Here is a 19,557-nt window from a genome sequence, read left to right on the forward strand (position 1 = left end):
AGTCTGGCTTGAGTTGATTTTAGAAATATTCAGGAACGAACCCCTGGACAAATTACCGGTTTTTTTGAAATAATTGTGAGATCGACTTACTATTGTTTTTCATTACTTATTTAAGTAATAAGCAGTATCTTTAAAAGTATTCTACTCGTAAAATGTACACTGTTTCTAAAGGTCCCAGCAAAATCGTAGCCAAAACGAGGAGAGGTTAGAAGGATTAATTCTTTTCATATTAGTATAGTTTTTCTTCTTTTGACAGTTTTATTTAATGCTTAAAATTTTCATACTCTTCAGGTATTTCCCAAAATCTTGATAATTTAAGGGACATAAAAAAGAATCAAGAAGACAACGGTGACATCCTAAGGTAGGTGCATATTTTAGATGCTTTAATATAAACTATGGAAAACTGCTGTAAAATAGTGATTGGTAAATTTTAATTATTTCAAATCATGGTGTAACTATTTTGTGATTTTTTTTTAAATTCTTTTGTTTGAATGTAATTTTAATAAGTCTGTGATTAATTTGTTCCCCTATTTTTTTTTTAGCCTTCCTAAACCAGTCTTCCAACCAGTAAATGGTAAAAAATCTCATTCTTTTAGAGCACCACAAGAAGCCATCACACCACAACATGAAGAAATCATTAGATTTATACACGATTGTATGTAATCAAAATTTCTCTGTTATTTAGCTTTAAGAAATATCTGCATGTTAAAGTTGAAGTATTTTGATTTTGTTTGTAGTAATTAACAAGTTCTTATATGTGAAAATCTAATTGGCTTTAATTTATATATTTCCTGTGCAGCATGGACATCAGTTTGCAAAGAAGGTGAGGAAGAGGCCTCGGAGCCGAAACAAAATCAGAGTATGTAGAAGTAGTGATTTTGATGATTAAACAAAATTAACTATTGTATTAGTGAGATGTATTTATTTACATTTTTATTTTTGTTTTTAGGCACTGCAAAGGTAGTTTATTATAAGTGCAGTGAACCAAATCTCGATCTGAAAGGTAGGTTTATGGTTCAAAATAACTATCCAGAAAAGATGATTAAAAATTTCAAAGATTTTACTCTGAACTGACATGTGTATATTTCAAATTAAGCTTTGGGCCTATCATCCTTAAATTATTTTTTAGTTTTTAAATATTTAAGGTTTCAAGACCTTAGCTTAACTTGATAATTTAAAACCACATCAGAATGTATTTGTTTATTAAATCATTTTTTATATGAAATTTATGGCATTGAATCTTTAATTGAGTAAATAGTAAATGTAAATCTTTTTTTTATTATATAATAGTTGTCGGAGATGCAGAGTAAGGATTATGTTGAGTTATTCAACTCATACCTATATTTTGTTTTAACTTTTTTTTTTTTTAAATGCTCCAAAAGTGTCTTATTTACTTTTATTTATAAATGACTGATACACCTCCATGGCAATTAGAAATAAAATCTTTGAAATGGAAACATTAAGAATGATAAATATATTGAAGAAACTTTTTTCATCTCTTTTCTGTGAAAATTTACTATTACCTCTATATAATGTTTGTATTTACAAATGAAACTAAGAAATTTATGGTGTTCACCAAAAGTAGTTTGTGTGTGTTAAATAAACTGTTCAGTAACAAAGAGGTCACCTTGAAATAGTTGGCTTCTAATTAGTGTGTTTATGTACTTTTTTTTTTATATTGTCTTGGTAAATTATGTACTATGAACTTAAAAGTAATGAGCAATTTTTAAACATGAGTATATTAATTCTGTAATTTTACAGTAAACTGAAAATTTTATTTTATTTTTTTCACTCATTTATTCTGTTTTGTATTTTTATTTGACTATGTCTTTGAGAACATTTCTTTTGTGTATTTGATGAAGTATAATTTTTTGTTAGAAAGTTATTTCATAATTTTGTTTTTCTGTTTTCTTTCCCCCACACTAATTAATTATTCAAATTGAAAATAAGTTTATTTATTTTTCTTTCTTTTAATCAGGTTTTTATTTATATTAACCTATTTTTAAAAAAATGTTTTAAATGATGAAATATGCATGTTTTAAAATGAATTTCGTCATATTTATTGGCAATCCAGATAAATAAATAAAAAAAATTTCTTTTAATAATTTTGTTTGTTTATTATTATCTAAAGCTAAGACTTAATTTTTGAAAATCTAATGTTTACCATTTCAAGGGCTGGTAGTTAAGGAACAGTTTTCTTGGTTTTACCCAATATTGGAAAATAGGAGGACCTTAAGTATTAAGGTTAACAGTAGAAAAATCGATGATAGAAAGACTATTAAAAAAATGTACTCTAAAAAATAAAACTAATACTTACATCACTAAATACTTGAAGGGTTTTTTTGGTTCAGTATTTGATAAAAAAGTATTGGTTCTTAACCACAGGTTATACATGAAAACGATGTGGTCTTTACCCAGGCCCAATCCCTAGGGTTCCCCCAACTTTGTGTAGGGCAAAATAACTGCTTTAAAGGAACTGTGTGTCTCCTGACTGTAAAGTCATCTCACAGCTGACATCGTAATAACTGGCAAGAGCAAAAGTGTCCAACTTGCATTTTCTTTCCGTTTCTTAAACCTGTAGAACACTGAAATTACAGTTCAAGTAATCTTAAAGTTGTTAAGAAACTAATTCGTATAAAAGATAGTCTGATAAGTATAAATTGTAAACTTTGTTATAAAATATACGACATATTAAACAGATATGGTAAATACAAATATGGGTAACATAAAAATGAAAATCTACAGTTAAATGCTCATTTTAAAAAAATCCATGATTTTTTTAAGTAAGAGATTCCTATATAGCAATTTTGATGGTAATAAGGGCTGAGAAGAAATCATCACTAGTAATATTCCTGAAGGTCTAGGATATTGAGAGATGGCTTTGCTTTCATCAATATAGCCATAGTTGGTGGTTATTTGGTTCTTGTTGTCTTCCATGTTCTCATCCTGATACGACAACATTACATTTATACTAATTATATTATCCATTTCTTCCTCACCATTCCATTTCCTTGTTTCTCATTACCCAAATGTATTCCTATTGCAGATTTTATTTATTTGATGATTATGGAGTCCTTATGAGGATCCATAATAAAATTTTTGATGGCTACTCTTATCGGAATAACAGGCCAATTTAGTAACTGAACACAAATTTTCTGCAACATCCACTAGTTTCAAACTAAGGTCTGTAAAGTGAAGGGCTGTAAAATAACTTCTGAACCTATGGTTACTTTTTTTTGTTGTAACTTTTATTAAACTCCAAATAACATAGTATAGTATGTTCACGCCAGTTATTCATTTATAGAATTGAATCTCTATTCCATAGTTTTATTCTGCCTCCTTATAATTTATTATATAAAGATTTATCTTGATGGATTTTGGACAACCTGAGGTTAGTGTTGATTTGATACTATCACCCAAGTTGCTAAGTGGTAGCTTTCTCTGACACTAGAAATCTGTTACTCCAATTCATCCACTGTCTGGTCTAGTAGTACCGTTTTTATTTTTATTTATTTATTTTATTTTTTTGAGATGGCCATTGAGTTACTCACAAATTTTATCTTATATCTTAGAATAACTTATTTTTGGAATTTTTTTTTCATTAGCATCTTAAATTAATAAAAGTATTAAAAATGTCTTGTTTGCCAATTTGGGAATACTGATTTTTAGTTTTATCTATAATATTCATATCTGTTGTTATAGAATGGTTCAATAACAATATAACACTATAAATTATGAAATATTATATAATGCTCATATCTCTTTTTATTTAAATATTTCAATATCAATATGACACTATAAATTGTAAAAGTCATTGTATTGTCTCGGCCTATTTAATAAAATACTTAACCAGAGCTTGTGTTTAGATTGCATCAGGCTATCTGTAATTGCATGACAAGCTTAAGATAACATTCATTGTCAGTGGATGAGTTAAGTAATTGTTTTAATTTTGAATTCCATATTTTTGTTGTATACTTTTTTTTTCATTGTTTATTTATTTTTTACCCTTACCTAGGTAGATAGTAATTTCCGAAGAATTTTCTTTCTTATTTATTTACTACTACAAAAATTTTGTTTAATTGATCTTGGAAGGTGGTTGTAAAAACAAATACCAATAATTTTTTGCTTTATGTTTAAATAAATTAAATTAATGTTTTTTAAAAGGGCTGTCATCCACTAAATCCAGTTTTTGGAATGTTGAAAATAATTGCTTTACTTTTTTCCATAAAGCATATTAAAAGAAATATATTTTTTCTGCTTTGTAAAGCACTTCTTAAAACAAAAACAAATTGTGGCATTCTTGCGACTGGCTGACAGAAGTGAAACTTCTGGAAATGAAATAATGTATTAACATTACTGGCAATGACAAAAATTTGAACAATCAAATATAATAATATACAAAAAATATAACATTTTTATTTTCTTATTTAATTAAAATGGAAGCGGGTTGCTAAGTGGTAAGACACTGTACTACTAAATCCAAGAACCCGGGTTCGAATCCAACTGTGGCAGATAATTATTTTCTGTTTCACTGTAGCCGTAAGTCAACCCTATGGGTTTGGTAGCTCCCCAGGGTCCACCTAGCCTCATAAAGTGGATACCCTTAATTTGGTATGAATCTGGGTGTCGAGCGTGATTCTGACCAAATCACCTCTTTGCACAACTGTAGGTCTAGTAACAGTACTTCCTTGGAAAGTACTGCACTTCTAACCCTTCATGGGGTGTAGCGGTACAATTTTCATTTTTAAAATTTAATTATTAATATTTAAGTTAATTATTAATAATTACTGTTTAATCTAATTATTAATAATTAATGTTTAATTTAATCATTGTTATTAATTAATGTTTAATTTGATTATACTATTAATTCATGAAATTGTAGTTTACATTATCATTCATATTATTAATAAATATTGATTTGATTTCCTTCTGATAGCTAAAATAAGAAATGAATAAAGATAAAAAATTTGATTGAACGTTTTCAATATTTCTGGCAAATACTGTGTCAGCTGTAGTACCACCTCTTGTAGTACTTATTAATGGATTAAACATTCTTGAAAATAATTTATCTTGTAGATAATCTATTAATTATTTAGATTCAGTTTACCTTAAAAATAAAAGATTCTACTAACTAAATTTATCCTAGCAATATGAAAGTGTGTGACGGGAACATTGCCACCCCATATGTTTTTACTATAAAACAATAAAAACAATTTTTACTAAAAAATGTATTACTGTTATGTATCCTAACATTTCAGTTTTTGCTTCTCTATCTCGGTTTCTTACTTATAATAAGCAACTTTGATTTTTATTTTCAAGATATATTAATTAAAATTTTCAAAAACTCGTTATATTTTTGGCGCTATCTTGTCTACATTTTAGTGTCATGATATAATTTTGAATTGTAGCTCATTACAAAGAACAGCTATAACTGTTCCCTCTTATAACTTAAAGCAGAAAATATTAGTTTCATAATAATAATAAAAATTAGAATAGAACAGCAATTTCCTTAGACATTTCTACCTTTTTTTATATTGTAATAGGATAGTAGAAGCTTTAAGGAATCTACTCAATCAAACTGATACTGTTCGGGTTGTGAGCTACTGTAATTTTCTACTCTCCTATTACAAAATAAAAATTTTCCTTCTTGCATTTACCATCCTTGTATCCCCCTCCCTCACCCCAACCACTTCTGTTTCATTCCTCACATTGTAAAATCAATTTCCTCCCATTTATTTTAGTATCCCATTAGTTAATCTTTGGAGTACTGCCCATTTAACTTAGTTACCGATTTTTTGGGTATTGCCCTTTTAACTTGGTTACCGATTTTTTGGAGTACTGCCCTTTTAACTTAGTTACCAATTTTTGGAGAACTGCCTTTTTAACTTGGATACCGATCTTTGGAGTTGGTCCTGTAACATGCAGCGATCTGGAATGGTTAAGTTCAGATCGCTCTCCAAAAAATTGAAACCTCCCAGAGAATGTTCCTTTCTACATCCAGCAGTGTGATACATCAAATAGAATAATAATAAAAGTAACTCATTTTCCCCAAATTAATGATGAATGACCCTTCTAACAATCTGCATTTCGATTGCATCACTGGGATAGGTATTATCTTATGTAATTTCCATATTTCGCTCTCCCATTGTACAAAATGAAAGAAATTTAAGTTCATATATTTTTTTTAAAATAATGAATGTCTGTAAAAGAGGTTTTATTGTAAATTGTGCATTTTTAATGAAATAAAGCTATTTTTTTGTTATAAAAAGGTCAGTACAAAGTACAGGATGTACTGATACAGCTTCAGAACATTTTACATCTCGATTGTAACAAAAAAAAAATCCCTATTAACCATCATCCTATTTATATAACTTTTATTGAAAATTGTTTTTCATTATTTATTTATTTATCTCTTCCAAAAGTGATCTTTCAAAAAAATCTGATAATAACACAGATTAATATAAAAAAAGAAAGAAGTTATAATAAATATTATGTAACATGTAAACATGTAATATACAATAAAACTAAAACTATCCTTCCTCTTTGCAAGACATCTCATGCCATATGTTTCCATCTAAACAATTTGTGATGCTCTTAACTGATAGAAAATTCGTTGACGTTTCCAATGGTTGTCAAATTTCTTAAAAGATCATTTTTGGTAGAGATTGAAGAATTTTAATGTAAAAAATTAAAATTCAATTTCCCACAAAAGCTTTAAAAATTGGATAATGATTATTAGTGACTTTTTGTTCCAATGGTGCTTAGAATCGCTCCTGAAGTTTCCTGGTTTTTATTTGGTACATCATGTATATTCCAATTCTCAATATTTTGAAAATCGTATATTTTATAGCTTTCTGTCTCTTCTGTTTATTTTCATCCTAACAGTTTGTCCTCTTCTTAGTTATAGAAAATGGAGATACTATTTAAGTACTTTTATTTGCCGAAGTTTTTCTTTTTTGATATCCTCTCATGTTTTTTCTGATAGGATAAATCAATCTGTAAATGATTTGTGGTATTTCTACTGCTATATATTGACTACTTGTTTAGCTAATTTAAAGCTGCAGTTTCTATTAGGCTATAGAAAAAAGTTGTATTCCATAAACCTAATTTTGCTACTTACCTTGAATTTGCTTATGAGCACCTGCAGCTGACAAGAGGCTGCTCAAGATAGGTTAACCTGGCTTGGACTCGTTGAGGAGGCCTAGACCTCATCGGCCTGTAGCACCTAAGCGTTATATTAACCTTGATACTATCAAAATTTAAACATCTTTAAATATGTATTAATTATCCTTTTTAATTGGTTTTATTTAAAATATTCTGTTATTAAGAGGAAATATATATTATATACTTGGTTCTTTTATCTTAAAATAGATTGTATTTTTCTTGCTAAAACCCTTCAACATGCAAAAAATGAAGCTAATATAAATAAAATCAATATCTAATGTATTACAGAAAAATCCGCTCTGAAATTATTTTTAAAAATTACAAACATGTTATAAATATTGATTTGATGAGGTAAGGTAGTAGGTAATGAAAAAAAGTCAAAACAATTCTTTTTTGTTTATAAGTCAGCATCTGAAAAACTGCATGGGATATTTTTGCTAAATTATGTGGTTTAAATTGTGCCAATCCCAATATGATATCCATTGTTCCTCCCATGTAAAGTTTTCTTGTGAGATGGCTTTGAAAAATCATAAAGTAATTTTAAAAAATCCCTATCTTATTACTCTTTAAATTTTAAACCAAAAAACTGCATAGGATTTTTTCCTTTTTCTTGTTTATTGTTACTTACTGAAACTGAGAAAAATACTGACAAAATTCTATCATGTCATATTTTTTTATAACTAAAATTTAATTTTTATTTGGTTTGAAAAACTCAATAGGATAGGTAAAAGTGCCCCATAGAGATAAATGCCTGCCGACTTACACATAAATACATAATTGCATGATATTCCTGTAACCCTAGTTTCAGGCCTCAAAAGAGTTCTCCCATTCCCCATAATTACGACATCTTATTTGAAACAATGTTATTTTTATAAGCAAGTGGGTGTAAATAAAATGTTACCTAAACTTCATGAACTATAAACAGAAATTTTAGGATCATGTTCCAACACACTGTAACTTTATAATAAAAACACTTGAACACTGCAATTTTATAATAAAATAAAAACTTGTTATAATGGAATGTTTTAGTATTTTTTTTCAGTTTTAGTATATTAAAATCTATATTGATATATTAACTATGTAAGGCCCTCCAGGCCAATCTTATATTAAATAAAAACTATATATCATTACTATAAAAAAAAATCCTATGCAGTTTTTTTAGTTCATAGTGTTTCTATTGATATAGTAGTGGTTTTTTTAATTGCTATATTTCTCTTTCCAACCCATTTCTATCTATAATGGGAGGAGTAGAGGTCATTTTTGGATTAAGCGCCCTTTGAATCATATAATTTATTAATTAATTTTATTCATAAATGGCTTTGATTTTATTACTTAGTGAATATATGCTAATTTTTTATATTATTATTTTTAAATTTTCTCCAGCATGGTTGATAAACTTTCAATCTTATTGTTTAATGTAGTTATTTTATCTATAGTCTGTCTTGTGTAAGTTGTGTGATATTTCAATTTAATAAGATGTCTTTTGAATTATTAATTATATTGTTTCAGACTTCAAGCCATTTGACCTTGAGTCATGGTGGGGAAAGAGGCTGTTTAACACAATCACCAAATCTATCCCGTAAACTGTTGTACAGGAAAATCTTTGGTGGCATCTCATTCTGTACCTGCAACTGCTCTTGGAAACTCTTAAAGTTACAAAACCAAAAAGAATTAATATTTTATGCTAAGTGAAAATTCTTGTTCATTGGCAATTTTACCCGAACAAACGGTATACTGGATTTAGTATTATTTTAGATAAATGTCGATGTTTTTCTTGGTCTTTTATTCAAGATCAAGAATGTTATCAACGCGTGAAGAGTGTATTGTGAATGAGATGTAGTTTAATTATAGTTTTTTTTAGTAGAATATGTTTTAGATGATGAAATTCGTTTTGAGGTATTAATCTGGAAATTTTTCTTTTTCTTTTTTTTATTTTTTAAAAAAAAGGAAAATTAATAATTTTCTTGATAAAATAAAAAAATATAGGATGATGTGAAGATCCTTGCATTATGCCGTCATTTTTGACAAAAGGAGACTGTAATAATTAAATATTTGCAATGCTTTGTTGATTTTTCATTGTTTATTTTTTGTTTTATTATTATTAATAATTTATATTGTGATCCTCGTCTTATTACGTAAATGTCGAACGCTCAATTGTCAACTAGTTGTTTTCGTTGTTATTGTTTTTCTACATTTTTCTTTGGTAATTTCTTCTTACTTTGGGTTGTGTATGTGCTTATATGCACAAATTCAAATGACGCTTTCAATGTAAATCGCTCATACGATCCTTATAATGATAAGGCTCACAAGACAATACTTAGGTTATAGAAAAGGTAGGCTGCGTGCGTTTATTTTTGCACTGATTGCTCCTCGGAGTGCGGCCTGCAATAGTGTTGAGTGGCCCCTTGGCTCATGCTTTGAGTGGGCCATTATCAACGATTTAGTAGTGATTTTGTAGTTGCATGCTCGTATAATTGTTTTATGAGACTCTCCCTCCGTTAACCCCTTTCCCTTGAAATTGTTGTGGATGGATTGTCTGAGGATATAGTTTACTGTAGCAGTATATATATTTGTACGCATTCCACTAGCTTGTAGGACTCGATGAGATGAATTATTTTTTTAGTGGCTTTTATAATAGTTTATCAAACGGAAGGTTGTAGCTAGAATGAATATATTTATTTTCGAAATCCCCTAAGTCCTGAACTGCAAGACGAGTTAGCTAAAAATAAAAAAAAAAATTAGTCTCGGTAGATTATACCCACTGCAATCTCCACAGCCTTTATAGTCTCATTGTAGGCAATTTGTGTTTATATAGTTTATATGTATTTAATATAAGGCAATAAATATAATTTTGAAAGCATTATTAATGTATACACTATTTTGGATCTAAAAAATGAAAAAATAATTACTTTTTGAAATTGTTAAATTAGAACAATATTATTTTTATCTGTTGTTTTGTTATATTTATCACTTTGTTAAGAAACATGTTTGATAAAAGATTTTACACAATAATTAGCTTGGCTCCAAAAAAAAAACTAAGCAAATAAAGTTGCCTAAACAAACATTTTCAGAGTTTTTCCTTTATTCAGTTCCCTATATTGTTATGATTTACTTTTTTCATGTCTTCTGTTCTGATGGTATGGTACATATTTTAATTCAAAATTATACCAATTAACCAACTGACAAAGCTGAAATGAGTATACGTTAATCTGACACAAAGTTGTAACACTCGAAACCTCAGTGCTTCTATATTTATTGTAAGCAAAAAATTATTGATTATTGTACTTGTTGGAAATGGTTGTGAAAAGATTTGTTAAAGTATAAAATAAAAAGATGAGACGATGAGACTACAGAAGGTGTAGAAATTTGGACTATTGGGAAGAATGGGTTTGATGTTTTCAATAGTAGTCGAATTTGAAATATGAGGTTTTTCAAGTTAGCTACTTGGAGGTAGTAGCGACAATGTAAAAACAATTCATTTATGTCTTTATTGTATTATATTATTGTTTTTAGTAAGTATGATTGTTCTCTTGCTGAAAGCTAAGTTTCTATGAAATAATAACAAAATTTTAATGCTATTTTTATATATCAATAAGAAAAGAATGGACTAAGTACAGTTTACCTCCTAAGTCCAGATATACTGTACCCTACTTCATTATTGTTAGGAGACTATAGGACAAAAGTTATTTCCTTTACATTTAATAAATCATTCTTCCATACTTATTAGTGAGTTAAGATGCTTTGTACTAAACCTAAAATTATTGCTGTGGGTCAGAAACATCTGTTTTACCTCTCTGATTTTGTGGTGATTGAATATCAAAAGTGTCTTTCAACTCGCCGATGTACTTTTAAAAGAAAATGTAATGTTCTTGCCAAGATTTTAATTCAATTGTTTCATTACCAAATACTACCACCTAGTACTTCCAGTTGTTCAAACTGTTAGGATAAGATATTATTTTGGCCTGGAAGAGGTCTATGACAGTGTAAGGTGAAAAGACTATTGTAGATGAAACAATGAAGTATGTAGTCTGAGAAGAGCAACATTTAACAATGATGGCTTCAAGGTACATTGATTATGAGGTTAAATGAAAAAGGTACTAAGTAAAGGTGGCCTCAATTTTATACTTTTTAACTGTTTGAGGTTTCTTGAAACTATTTGGTTGGTTAGGTCCAGAAACGTTTCCCTGCTTAGGGTCCCAATAATAATTTGCCCCACAATCAAGCTTTAGATCAGCTGGAACTATATCCTTAGGTCTCAAAGGTACCTAAATTGACTATTTATTATTTCTGTGTTTACAGTAAATGAAAAACTTAAGGTGGTTTAATAACATCTTACAATTTATCGCATATACATAAGCATTCCAGGAAAAATAAAACTACTCTACTACGCATCTAATATCTCTATAATAAAAAATATTAAGTAATTATTTTTAGGTTGGATCCGAAGCCTTGGCGATCGCCAATTTTTTTTTGTTTAATGTATCCTATAATCTATCTCTTAGTTCCGTTAAAAAGGTACGGAGATTAAGAGCTATGATAAATGTTCGACCAGTTCCTTTGTTCAGTCATTCAGTTTCCTAATGGACACTAGGCTGCAATCAAACTCACTTAACGACGTTTTCGTCGAAGATATTTTTATAAAAATTATATTTTTATTATCAAAACTCATCGGTATTTTTCCATGTAGATATAGAAATGGTCAGTTTTTCGCTTCTATACCCTTATGCATATGGTCTTTTTTGATAGCATGTGCGATGAGCTTTACTACGGTATATTTTCACATAAATCTTTTCATACCAAAGTCAAGGATAAAACTTCTGGTAGTAGATACACTTACGCAAGTTATAGTTAGTTTGTGGTTTTGCTTTTGTTTGTGGGTCATGTATCTGATCGCCGTGACGAATTCCGTCGCTAGGATGAAGCAGATGAATAGAATATTATCGGGCTTGAACGAAATCGACCGCCAACTGATCATCCTAGAAATCAGAAGGTGCTGGCGCCAGCGATTCATGTATTTTGCTAAATCTTATTTCGCAGGATTATTTGTCGTAATACTTTGTATCACCCAATCCCCTTTGATCAGCCTGTGGACTGGCCTCAAAGGTTTTCTGTTCTTGCCTGCCTGTTCTGTTTGGTTGTGCGCAGCCCAGTTTACTGCATTGGCAGATCAGGTAACCCATAGGCTGGACGAGGCTTGCATAGCCCTCAATGATATTGTTCTCACGAGACATTTCTCCATTTCCGATAAGAAGTTGGTCACTCTCTCACAAGTTCAAGACAAACTATGCGATATATACGTCATTTTAGACAGCTCCAATGCTTGGCTCATAACATGTATCATTTCCGTCTGTTTCAATGGAATTTTAATCCCGTTTTATATGGCACTAACTGCATTTTTTCTAGCGGAAGCAGCATTTAACATAAATGTAATAGTATCGGCTTTATGTTGGATCTTCATTTCTTTGCATACTGTTTGGCTAATCGTGTCGACAACCTCTGGAATCACCATGAAGGTCAGTTATATCAAATGGAACCAATAAATGTATTTAAATTACTATGACGCGTGTGTTGGTTTATGTCACTTTGTTGCAACGAGTATCCAGCGCAGGACACTTGTGCTCGTGTGTTGTATACCTTCAAGTCTCCTATACTACATTTTGGTTGAAAGTAAATGATTTAGGAAGTTTTTATTTTGACTAATTAACATTACTTCATACCCGTGAAAGTCCACTACACTAACCTTATTAGGATAAATTAAAAAAAACAATTTAGGGGAGGGATCAGGACATTGTAGCAATAAATAAAAAAAGTTAATTAACTTTATTTATTAGGTTATTTCATATTTCATTGAATTCTATCATTTTTTTGAAGCTATTGATTGCTACAATCGATTTTCCATGTTGTTGGTAAATAATTCTTGGTGTTAATGACCCTAGTGGTGGAAACACTTAAAATAAAATAAATATTATGTTTGGTATATTTTTCAGCAAATATGATACAGGTGTAAGAGGAAATATAAATTGATGGACAGGATATAGTGATGCAGAAAGATGAAAGTGTGAATTTTCTGACAATTTTTTTTTTTTTATTTATTGAAATTTACAATTCTACAAAAAAAGTACAATAAGTAAATGTGATAAATGTTTCAGAGCATATGATAATCTTGGGAAGGAGCCACCGGAAGAACCACCAGTTGGTGCTTCAATAACTGCTTTAAATTAGAAGGTCCTGGGGCCAACTTCTTTTCAGACATCTCAGAGGATTATCAGGGATAGTTTAAGATGAGAGATTGATAGCTAATGGGTTTGGGTGGGTAAGGATTTCGGAATGAAAGTAGTTGTATCTATTTTGGGCCGAATATTTAACGAATGGGATGTTGAGGTCTTTATGGTTGAGTTTATTTGTGACGTTATAAGGAGCATCAAAGATTTTAGCTTATACAGATTGCATACGGGAGGAATTTGATGGTTTGGTGGAGCCCCGAAGCTCAATTCTGTATGTCCAGTAAGGTCTGATTATCATAGTGTATAGGAGTTTTTTTTTGAGTAAATGAGAAATTTACAGCTTTTGTCAAGTAGGTATTGTAGTAATCGGAATCTATGAGACAAAATATTTGAGTTCATTAAATGTCCCAGGTATACCTTTGGATATCTTGAAGCTGAAAATATAGAAATTGATAATTTGTTAAGCCTGCTATTAAGAAATCATAATTTGCCGATAATTATGGAATGGCACAAGATTAAGCATAAAACAGCTACTTAAAAATATCATTGAGGCGATAATCCTAACCGAAAAAAAAAAATTAATAAAATGGGTATTCCATCCTAAGACTCAAAATTATTTGTCCTTTTGTTTCAAACAATAATAACAAGTTTGAAAAAATATCCAGAGAGATTATATGAGCAGAGTCAAACTTTCCACTATTGTGGATTTAATTTGAAAGAAACCTGTTTCAGAGGAGTAGAAGGTATATTTTAATGTATGCGGTAAATATCACATCAAATTTAGTTAAAACTCTAAATACAATTATGAATTAATTTACGATATTGTAGAATTTAATTATTTTGATCTTATAGTTCCTCCAAGGTAGCCCCAATCCCTTATCTTGGACACCTGAGAACATTTTTTGTTTATAACTAGGAAACTCAGGATTTTAAGAAGATAAGAATTTCATGTAAAGTATCCTACAGGGGATACCTAACTATGCCCATGTTCCTGACAGAGTGTTTTCAGTATAATAACAAAAATATTGAAATAATATGTGGGTTGTTCTACTGGCATGCTAGCAATTAATGTATATCACATCCTCAATATAATATATACATACATTTATTTTTAATTATAATTAGTTTTTTATTAAAAACGTAAAATTAAATGAAAAATGCATTATTATGAATCAATATCTAAAATAATTTTAATATAAAATAGAAATGTTTGAAACCCATTTCCTCCAACTTAGACTTTTAAAGTAGCTGTGTTGGTATTGGATTGAGGGTTTAATGGAATTAAGTTTATTATTTAAATAAAAACTGTCTCCAGAAAGTTCTCTATTAAAAAATACAAAAAAAGGCAATTATGTGATGTAGATCACTAATTTTCAACAAATTCTTCATAGTTTTTCAGCTAAGTTGTTCAATTAATTTAAAGCCTAAATAACATGGCTAGATTACACCTCTTTCGTTGAATAATGAAAAATTATGGAAATATAAATACCTCATGTTTTGTTGTTTTGTAAGACATATGAAGGTTCTTCTCTCCCTTGCGTAAATGAATTTATAAAAAAATTATTTTGTTTTTAGTTGAAAGGATTCAACCTTACATTATATAAACTTATGATGAGTGATAAAAGAAATGAAGTGTTACGAAATGTGAGTATATTATTGTTATAAGTGCTAAATTAAATGTTCTAATTATATAGCTATTGAATGCATATCACCTTTATTTCTTGATAGAACAAGTTACGCTTACATATCTCTATGCAGAGAGAGGTGGTTTTCACTGCTAAAGGGTTCTTTAAACTGGACTTCACTCTAATTCAATGGGTAAGCTTTATATTATTATCTATTTCCAGACAATAAATACAAAAAAAAATAAAGATAAAGCAAGCATAATATAGGTAGAGGAAGTGTTCCATAAGTTGATTTTTTTTTTTTTATAAAATGGTACAAGTGTTGAAATCTAGAGAAAAAAAAAGAACAAACTGTGTTGTAGCTGTTAGCAAGAGGAGTGGACTTGAATGAAGGAGTACTACTATTAGTTACCAGGAACAGTGAAGCTAATAAGATGGCCTTATGAAGAACTTCAGGGAGGTTGTTAGGGGTTCTATTTAAATCTATTGTGGTGATTTTTCAAGGAATGCTTGAATTAATAGCTTGCTATTTTTTCAATTATGGAGATTGTATAAATTAAATTAGACAAGAATTTTTTTCTTTATAAATATTTTCAATTTCATTTACCCTATAACATTCATATTCCTATAGCATTTTTAAGTATATGAAAAATAATTAAAAAAACAATTGGGGTTCTTAAAACCTCATTTCCCTTGAAGGAGTAGGAGCCAATCACTGTCTACCTTCTGTTTCAATTTAAATAGTAATGGCAGATATTACCAATAACCTCAACGTTAACGGATCTCTAAGGTTGTGGTCAGTTCTTTTGTTTTTGGATTCACTTCTCCTTAGAAGGAGAGTAGGATAAACCATCCTCCTGGGAATGGGTAAGGAGAAAATTAAGTTAGGTTATAGTAGTGGAGGGAACATATACAGCCTGAAACTTTAGCAAAAATATATGAAAAATTTGGGAACCCTTCAATGACACCATAGGGTTATTCAACCTCTTTGCCAACTGAGTTAAAAAATCAAACTATTGTTTGACTATGTTAGTAATGTGGTCTTACTCCAGATGATATGAAGAGGAAGCATTCATTTTCTACTTAAGGAGATCTTGTGGAGAGGAAATTACTAAGCCTGCTTATGAATAGACAGGCATAAGCAATAGCTTTCAGTGCGCTGTCCTACTGGTTCTTAAAATATTTTTTGATCTAATAGAAATTTTTTTTGCAAAAACATAAATTTATTCCAAGAATTTTCAGTGTGTATATTCCAAGAATAGTCAGTGGACTAGCTGTTGAGCAATCCAAGGTGATAAACATTATTGAGCTGCATGGATCAAGTTGTTATTCTAAATTTTTAAATTATAATATTAGTTTTGTACACAGAAAAAACAATAAAAAACTTTTAAGTTACAATTTTTTGATTTAATGTTTTACAATCACCTAATTGGATTCTAGATTCAAACATCTCCAACTGGTTATCTGTCCTTTTTTAGATGATTTGAACTTTTCGTCTTTCAACTTTAATCTGAATGTCATATTTTCTATTGAGCTCATGTGGCTTGCCAATTCTATCTCAGTTTTAAATTTAAAACCAAAGAATTCTTGCAAAAGGTAAACTTTTGCTGAGAAACATCTCTCCCATATATGTTACATATTTTGGAATACATTTGTCTTGCAGTAGTATGAGTCAAAATATGAGGCAATATCAAAATATTCTCTCTGATTTACTGTGGTAACAATTAACTTTTGGGCTTTAGCATCATTTTGCATATAGACATTATATTCTTTACTTTGGTGGTTTCCGGGAATCTCAAATTCTTTAGAAATAATCCGTTAGCTTTATGATAGATGTAAGATGTTTACCTTGAATTTTCACATTTGGAAGTTAACAGGTCAATCTGATGTTTTTCAGTAAAGCTGTTGAGATCCATTCTATATTACTGATTGCACTTAAATGTTTTTATTTTATGAAGTATTTGAAAACAAACACTACCGAACTGTTCCTTACTGTCTCACTACAAATTTTAATTTTGCGAACTGCCTAGGCCCCTTAACCTGTCGAATGCGGTGGTGGTGGACACAAATAAAATGTTATTACTGTTTTATTAGATACAGTTAAATAACATAAAAGGTTCTTACTGTAATGAGAACAAAGAACAAAACAATGGCTTGATGGCAACTACCGACTGACCGTTATAAAACCTTTGCAAACAGTTTGAGCTCAATAATCGATATATTCACAGTTTGCCACAGAGCAACATTTATACCATAAAAAATGAATTTTCACATCCCACTTTAACATATGTAACTTATGTTTCACTAATAGTCATATTCCCAAGGAATAACATGAGTCCCCAACTGAAGAAAGGAGCTTCCCCTGGGACAATATTCAAATGTCGCCCAACCAGGTAGTTCCAGACGCAATTATTTACCTTATGGCTTGAAAATTATATGCTACCATGAAACTAGGTGAAGAATGACCTTTGTTACTGATGCTTGATAGCCACAAAGCAATGCTCTCAACATACATGTGATATTGTGGTGATATTTTACATCTCTTATTTGAAGAAAAGCAAAAAGTGATCCCTGTTACCAAAAACAGAACAGAGACATTAGAAATTAAATAATCACAGAATGAATATTATGAAAAAAATTAAAAAGGTTGATTAAATAAATAATATGAAGAAAAAGTTGTTATTTTTAAAGGTATAACAAAATGTGTATGTATTGTATGTAAATAGTCATAATTAATTTGATATATTATTTCTAGTTGCAAAATTTTAACAATATTCTTTTGCAAAAGTATGTTATAAATTTTAAAACATAACTGTTTACTAAAATTTACATTCTGCTTTTTCAATTTCCTTTATTCAAAGCTGAATTGTTATAGAATAAATATGAAGAATGATTTTATGGAGTTAGTCATTATTTTAACTTAGAGGCCTATATATTTTAAGAGTAATTAAAAATTTAATTAATAATTATTTTTAAGAGTAATTAAAAATGTATTTAATAACTATGGTATCATAAAAAAATTGATGACAATGAGCATTTTAAGATCTTCGGCTTTCCAATGCTACATAATATGTCTATCTATATTACTGTTATTATTTGCAGAAAGGTGTTTTCAACCTGGAAAAAAATATGTTTTCTGTTATCTTTCTATGTTAATTATTAAACCATTTTGTAGTTTATACTTAGCTATTTTTCCCTACTAGTAAAAATTTGAGATGGTTAATTATTTTAAACAAACAAAGTTAAAGATAAGTTAGAAGAAGCCATTTTGATAATTCAGCTTTTAAGCCCTGTTCTGACAGTCTGCTATTTCAATGAGAATAAGACCTAGCTGATATTAAAGGACATGTAATTGTTCATTGATGTACCAAGTTTTATTAAAATTGTCAGAAAGTTTCTGAGAAAATGAAAAACCGCAAAAAATTAAGTCTATAAAGTGGCACTTTTGGTCAGTCGATTTTAACAAAAAAGTTGCTGAACTGTGTCACACCCCAGAAATATACCCACCTAAGATATGTAATATCCGCTACAAACACATACACATTATTTTGTGAGACTTGGTTATTTCCACTCAAGGAAGAACGTGTATCTTCATTGAAAACTTGAATTCAAAATTCTTTCCCTTACTAGGTATTCCATATATAGGTAAATGAAAGTAAAAATTATAGGAAAGGAGATAAATTTCATAAATAGATAAGCGAAAGAAATAGACAAATGTTCAATCTTTAAAATAATTTTTAAAAAGTTTAGAAAATGAAGAAAATTTTGTATTTATGAAAAAATACAAATTGATTACTGTTGGCCTTTAATTTTTTTATTTTTAAAACCTTATTTCTCTCATTTGCTTTTTAATGATTTGTTTTTTTAAAATTGTTGACAGATCATAGCCTCGGCTACAACATACTTGGTCATTCTTATACAGTTTACTCCCCCAGGCGATGAAACACCTACAGACACGTTGAAATCAGATGTTAACAATACAGTATTGCCTTAGAGAAAATTGAAAGGAATGTATTTTTTAAAATGATAGAAATTGTTTTTGTTAGTGAAAGAGATATTTAAGGTTCCTTTTTTTTTTTTTTAACATTTTTGCATAGTTATTTTATAGTTGTGTCATTGCCAAAATTCCAAATTGAATCATAATTTTTTTAATTCAAACTGGCTTAGCTTTTCCCTATACTTATCTGAGATGATCATCAATGGCTTCTGAAAAGATATCCTCAGGACCACTGAGATTATTACTACCAATTTGTAGTTTCTTTAAAAGTAACTATTGTGTAGTATTAATTAGTTATTTTATTGGTTTATTGTATTCCTTACAAAATTGTAAATCTTAATTTATGATTAAAAATGTATTTAAAATTAAAAAATAAAGTATTGTTTTCTCAATATATTTCTTAGATAATTTAAAAACACCAATACTATCTAATTTTATTAACCACTAGTTTTATTACATAACTTCCTAGAGAACAAGAGATTCATACTACAGTTATGTTAATCCTATTTTTACCTTATTAACTTTAAAATAATTTCTGTTTTTGTAT

The 19,557-nt window shown here is 29.2% G+C and overlaps 2 protein-coding genes across 2 annotated transcripts; both read left to right on the forward strand.

Annotated features, from left to right (window-relative positions):
* On the forward strand, nucleotides 1–10,230 carry LOC106678162 (MAPK regulated corepressor interacting protein 2). The gene is made up of 6 exons (XM_014416526.3): nucleotides 1–204; nucleotides 292–361; nucleotides 543–655; nucleotides 800–859; nucleotides 950–1,003; nucleotides 8,674–10,230. Exons 1-6 carry the CDS (start codon nucleotides 153–155, stop codon nucleotides 8,745–8,747), a joined length of 423 nt encoding a protein of 140 aa, XP_014272012.1. The 5' UTR covers nucleotides 1–152; the 3' UTR covers nucleotides 8,748–10,230.
* Nucleotides 10,231–10,675: 445 nt separating this feature from the next.
* Nucleotides 10,676–19,406, forward strand: LOC106678135 (uncharacterized). Its single transcript, XM_014416480.2, has 4 exons — nucleotides 10,676–12,831; nucleotides 14,964–15,032; nucleotides 15,117–15,206; nucleotides 18,894–19,406. The coding sequence occupies exons 1-4, from the start codon at nucleotides 12,721–12,723 to the stop codon at nucleotides 19,005–19,007; spliced, it is 384 nt and encodes a 127-aa protein (XP_014271966.1). The 5' UTR covers nucleotides 10,676–12,720; the 3' UTR covers nucleotides 19,008–19,406.
* The last annotated feature ends 151 nt before the right edge of the window (nucleotides 19,407–19,557 follow it).

Source organism: Halyomorpha halys, unplaced genomic scaffold (genome assembly GCF_000696795.3).
Source record: "Halyomorpha halys isolate HHAL.00 unplaced genomic scaffold, Hhal_1.1 Scaffold126.1, whole genome shotgun sequence".
Taxonomy (NCBI): Eukaryota; Metazoa; Arthropoda; class Insecta; order Hemiptera; family Pentatomidae; genus Halyomorpha; species Halyomorpha halys.